The 6,388-nt window shown below is 39.2% G+C and overlaps 1 protein-coding gene across 1 annotated transcript; it reads left to right on the top strand.

The window, feature by feature from the left end:
• Window positions 1-2,732: 2,732 nt before the first annotated feature.
• Window positions 2,733-3,983, top strand: LOC139715920 (histamine H3 receptor-like). Its single transcript, XM_071627472.1, has one exon. The coding sequence runs from the start codon at window positions 2,733-2,735 to the stop codon at window positions 3,981-3,983; it is 1,251 nt and encodes a 416-aa protein (XP_071483573.1).
• Window positions 3,984-6,388: the final 2,405 nt, after the last annotated feature.

Genomic DNA, 6,388 nt, shown 5'->3' with positions numbered 1-6,388 from the left:
TAAAACAATAGTATAAAATATAATTGTGACATAAGTGATGTTGAGGGTATCATGAATTAACATAAGTCAACACGCATTTTGCACTGACATAGCTCCTTTAAGATTGTGAACACCTGTTTTGCGCATGCCGCTTAAGTGAAATTGTAACCACATGTATCCATCATATTTCCCTTCAACTAATAGCGTTTTGGTCACATTTAACGTTTTATTCCCACTGTCATATTTGACTACATTAAAGCTTTCTCGCTCGCTCTTCATATTTGCTTTGAACAAATTCATCATACAGTTGTAGCACACTGAAATCATGGGAAAGTGATCGACCTCGATCTTTACGGTTTATAATGTGAGTAGCGCACAATTGATATAAGGTGCTCCCTCGCTTATCAGCCAGATCACATCCTTTGTGTGTCTAACTTTCACGTTTCGCACACCTTGTTTCTAGATGAAATGCAACGAAAGTTAAGATGGCGAAAACCTGTTACGGGCGTACCCTTTTACAGTTTAAATGATAACTCCTTATAACCATCATTCGAAAGCATATCCGACTGTATCAAGAGAGCAACTATGACAACCGCATAATCCTTTTGCAATGTGAAGAAAGTTCTAAACGATTGAAACGAAGATAAAAATCCGCCAAAATTCATTTAAACATTCGTTACAAAGTTGACATGGACGGCTCAATTCGACAATATTAAATGACACATTATTTTCAAGTTAACCTTGATTGAGAAAGTGGACAAAAAACAACAACACACAACCTAAATCCTTTCCAAGTGTCATCGGAAAAATGCGAATCAAAAACTTATCAAGCTTCTTTCATGATTATTTCTTTTCACTACTGAGTGACATCGGTGACATTCAATATGTAATTTCTATTGGATGTTTCACAAATCGCACAAAGTTTCAATTTGCTTTGCACACAAGTTGTCACCGTACTTCATCTGTTGACGTGGATCACAACACAAGTTGTGTGACGCTATGTGCCATCACACACTTAAGACTTATCAAGACCCTTCTAGTTCATCATCAGTAGATCAAGTATAGCAAAGGTGAAGATTTTCATTTCTGTAGCGCTCGCTGCTAAGTATTTGATTACTTAGCTCCTCAAAAAATAGTGATCTATATGTACACAGAACAGCAAATGAATATGAGGCGTAGTTTGATAAGTTATTGGACAATACTTTTCTTATTAAAGGAAGGGGTAATTTATAGCCCAACTGTAATGCGTTTTGACAAGACATTATGAATTTTAAACATGTTTGTGTTTTTCAAAAAACCCTCCTTGAGATGCAATTAAAAGACATCTCTCCTTAGTCCCTATTGACGTGGCACTTTGTAAGTACAGAAAAAGGGGCATGCAACGCATCATCATTGGTATGTCGAGAGCATGCTGTCAGAAATTAAGCCAATAGAATGAAAGAGAAGTGCCGTTTTGACAGGAAATCAATATCTCCTGCCCATAGAAAAAAAAAATCATGCTTTTATTAACGTTTCTCGACACCCTCCTTGACTGATAACACGGAACTTTGGATCTTCAATGCTAAGACGACGCAGTATCAAGGGTTGAACAATGGAAACATTACTGTTTGACTGTGCAGAATACCATTATTTAGCATAATAGCGTCGTGTCTAGCGTTCGTGCCGCAGATATAAAGCTCGCTGTAATATCTTTTGTGACCATTACGCTATCCAGAAATAATTAAGTGATTAAAAAGTATCAAATCCTTTATCTCTTCTCTCAGGTCCACTCTCCTCTGCCTTAATTGAGACTGGATGGAAGCTTCACATATATATCTTCATCTTCTGATCTGCTGTAATCTTCACTAAGTAATTCCTCGTGAAACTTTGACACTTAAAGGCCACCAAAACACTCCTCGGCGGACGTATGCGAACGAAGAACAATGATGACGTCATCTACAGGTTAAGTGCTGAATCTTCAGGAGAATCATTCAAACTCTTCCGAACGCGACCCATATCAATCTTACACCAGGTACCCATTAGCTTATGGGACGCAATGTCTTCCATTGTGGCCAACACATTTCTTGGACAAATAATTCTTCAATAATTGAGTATAAAAAAGTTGCAAAAACTTGTCAGTGTTCTTGGTTGGACTTCAAAAGAAGTGAATTACAAATGTTTACGTATATTAAAAAACAAAAAACTTTAAATGCAAGGGCACGTAAATATTCGTTGTGACAATACGGGCATGTTAGGTCAGCGCTGCGTTCTATGAGTATATTATTATGTCCACTAGTGCTCCTGTTTACGGCAATTTTTGTAACTACTGTGGTGAAATTACTGTCGTAATGAAGTTATCTTTGGTGTTTCGATTTCCTTTCTTAATAAACTGAGCATGCATAAATGAATCATGAATGTTTCTTTGCATTGTCGTGGGGTTTTTTATATATCATCCGGCATCCGACGAAATTGCCACTCTGTTTTCATTATGCACAAAGATAGCGTAAAATTGAATTCAATTTCGACCGACACACATACCATAGCCATGACTCTAGTATGTATGTCGGTCAAAATATAATTCATTACATCACTAACAGTTTTCTTTTCATGTGTTTTTTTTTCAGAACTTCTATGAGTGACCAGTTTTCGAACTTCGATCGATGTCATTACACCGCCGTATGACTGCTCATGAAATGTGCCTCGGTAGAAAGCGACAGAAAAAGGTGAAACTTATAATTTTTGACGATTTGTGAAGACCATGCTGAACCAGAGCTATGTCTTTGGAAAGTACCACGGACGGCTTCAGCTCCAGTGATCTACATGATGATAGTGATGTGAGCACTCATTCCAAGGCATGGCTTGCCACAGTACCTCTTATTTTGTCTGTCATTATGTTTGTCACCATGGTTGGCAATTTCTTTGTCGTGTTGGCCTTTATACGGGACGTGAAAGTTCGGGCAAACGTCGCAAACGTTTTCATCGTCAACTTGGCAGTGGTTGACTTTCTGACAGCATCCGTTATTCTACCATTTAACACTGACTGGCTGGTGAAGGACGTGTGGTTGTATGGAGAGGTCTTTTGCAAGATCTGGTGCGCTCTGGACAACGCCCTCCTCAATATGGCGGTGATCACCATCCTGCTCATCAGCTGGGATCGCCTCTGCCTTCTTACCATGGGTATGAAGTACAGGAGCTTCCAGACCAAACGACGAGTAGGGATGATTCTTTTCGCCTGTTGGACAGTGACTCTGGCTGTTTATTTTTTCCTGGCTTTCGCCTGGAGTCCAATCACAGGAGAATACAACATTGATTTTGACACAAACTGTGAGATGGAATACTCGGCGAATCTAACTGCCACTGTCATCATAAACACCCTAAACTTTATCATCCCTTTCTTTTTCCTGGTGGCGCTCAATTCTGCCATATTTGTCAACATACGGAGGCGGTCCAAAGGCAGCGTTGGACCGAGTCCCCAGGTCAATAATGTCTACGACAAGTCGCTCGTCCAGCACAAGGACAATACTGCACCGTCTCGCTCAAACGGATCGAAAAAAGCATGTCGGGAATCAGGGCGGTGTGAGCCACACCCTGTTGCGATTCCTGACGCTCCAGGTCGCAAAGAAACCCCATCAGAGGACGCGCAAAACGTCAATCGAACGACAGGCGACACCACAACCAAGGAAAGACGATTTTTGGCCAGACACCAAAAAGCTGCCTTCGTTTTGGCTGTCCTGGTGGGGTGCTTCCTTGCATGCTGGTTACCCTACCAGATCACCAGCGCTATGTTTGCCGTCTGTGCCTACGACTGTGTCTCTGAGCTAGCTTGGGAAGTGACCAACACAATTTTGTGGTGCAATGCCACTATCAATCCTTTCATATATGCTGCCACCAACGTCCACTTCAGAAGGAACTTTCGACATTTTCTCTTACTGGATCGCTGGACTTGCGACGGGTGCAGATTAAAACGTCGCTCCGTAAATAAAGACGATCCCCTTAGAGATACGATGAACGAAACTGCTTACTAGCTCACGAACCGGAATCGGAGAAACGAAACCTTCGAAGGCCGTATAAACTTGGACTTCTGCTAGGAATCTTCGGCAGACTTGATGTAGCTTCTAGTCATTTAAATGTAGTTGTGTAAGAAAATAAGAACTCAGGGCATAATCAAACGATCGAAAGAGGCCTTGGTTGGTTTTAGTGATATAAATGGCGACATTCATAAAAGGAATGAATGGGCACCACATTCACTTGCTTGTTAAAAGGTAGTTTGGAGGATACAAATTATTTTCACTGCCTGTAGGTAAGAAGTGCAACAATATATCTCACTTGATTCAATCAAAATCGATGACTACGATGACAAACATTATTTTTGTGGTACAGTCCGACCTCTCCTCTCCCTTCATCCGGATCGCTCTGTTATCCGGACCCGATCTCGCCGTGATTTTTATTTTTCAATCTAATAATAACGGGGGAAAGGGGGATTTCAAACTAAAGCAAAAACGAAAACAACAAATCCCACCCAAACTCACATGAATTACATATCATGCCCAACATGAATAACAAACATTCAAATGAAATTTTCATCTAAAATATCATGCATTCAGACATTCACTACCCCCAAGTTTGCACTGATAGCAAAGAAAGAGTTTCAGTTACTTGCAATAAGTTACTTGTGGCTTACCAATAGGTAGGCAACTGTGTGTATTAAACATTGAGTTTCCCATATCCGGCCAAATCCCTTATCCGGATGAGCGCCGCGCGCCGGTCCCAACATGTCCGGATAGGAGAGGTCGGACTGTATTTGCTTTTAATTTTAGAATTCTAGTCGACTTGGTTCATCAATCTCTCTGTTCTACTCTTTCCGTTAAAAAATGAAACGTTAGTATGGTTTTTCCATACCGTTCTATTGTTTGTGGACTCCTTGCGCGCCTTAGCTGTCTGAAGTACATCAAATGCATTGTGACATTCTAAGAATTTTAATCCCATGTGTGTTCTGGTGAGGAAATAGATTTTAGTTGTGCAGCCACGTTACAAGGCACAATTATCAAACACGTTTGAGGTGAGACCTCTGCTGGTAACCAGAAGTACAGAAAAACATATCATAGTCACCTGTCCGGATGTTGATTTTTTTTTTACAATCGTATGACCATGGTTGTGCATTTCTATCCTTAAAAGGAATTGTACAGTTTTGGTTGAGATAGGGCATGAGGTTTCATTTTTTTTTAATGATTATGAGTAACCTCGTGTGAAATAGGAAAGATCGTACAATTTTGACAAGAATTCAAAGTTTATTTGATGAAAGTCGGTTTTGAACAGCTGAGATATCCAAAACAAAGTGAGCTTAAGAAAAGGTGGGACCCAGGGGCCTGTCTTGTAAAGACTTGTGATAGAAATCAATCACAAGTTTCTTGTGAGCTGCAATGCAAGTTGCGATTAATTTGGGGACTTGTGATTGATTTGAAGTCTTTATAAGACGGGGCCCAGGCTTTGCTTTACCTTGTTTTTGGATATCTCAGCCATTTCAAAACCGATTTTCATCAAATAAACTTTGAATTCCTCGTAGAATTGTATGCTTTTTAACATTTCATACAGTGGTTTAAGTATCTCCCAAAAAGTTTAAAGCTGAATTCTCACCTCAACCAATACTATGCGATTCCTTTAAACATAATATCATAATTGTATATTTTTGTGTTACATCGTTTATTTTTTGTTGTTTAAAGAAATGTGAGAAATAATGAATTTGACAAAATTTAACTGAATCGAATTGTGTGGTGTGCTATAACCGTGAATTTGGAGGGGCACCAGTAGTAATAACAACACTTTTCTGGGAAGTGAATGAAATAATGTCTGAAACCCAATGGTCTAGATTAGAGAGAATCATAAACAAACAACAAAAATGCTACCAAACTTTATTTAGCCACACACTCTCTAACTTTCTCGAAAAAAAAAGTATATCACTGTTCTCAATGACAAGTTATTCTGATCATCAATTCTACGAATTACTGTCTAATGCCACCATGGTACCATGTTTTTAAGTTAGTTATCAACAGTGATAGATACGGAAATCCATGGCCTTGATTGATTTGAAAACATTACGAAAAAAAAAAAAAGCAGCAAGCGGAAGGACGCGAAACAAAAATTTGCATTCTGTTGGTTTGGACTTAGTGTCATTGCACTTTCTCATACACAGGAATAACTGTATTTTACATGAAAAGGGAAGTTTGAAGGAAAATTTGTCGTTTATCACAATGGCAAATTGATTCATTTATTCGAAAAGGAAATAAGGTTCCCTATATTAGAGGAGAGTTAACCCTTTACACTAGTTTTGTTAGTGTATGGGTCCATTACTGTATAACGTCATTTTTTTGGAGAAACGTCTTTTAGCAGAGACGTCTTTTGGCAGAATCCATTTGTAAGATTTGTTGTGTTT

The sequence above is a fragment of the Diadema antillarum genome, unplaced genomic scaffold (assembly GCF_040938485.1).
Source record: "Diadema antillarum isolate AM-2024a unplaced genomic scaffold, OU_Dant_1.0 scf00000057, whole genome shotgun sequence".
NCBI classification, from domain to species: domain Eukaryota; kingdom Metazoa; phylum Echinodermata; class Echinoidea; order Diadematoida; family Diadematidae; genus Diadema; species Diadema antillarum.
Note: the sequence above shows the minus strand (reverse complement) of the source record. Positions and strands in the feature narration are given on the sequence as shown.

Excerpts from the sequence above, each read along its gene's own strand:
- LOC139715920 (XM_071627472.1), top strand. The coding sequence starts at position 2,733 with ATGTCTTTGGAAAGTACCACGGACGGCTTCAGCTCCAGTGATCTACAT.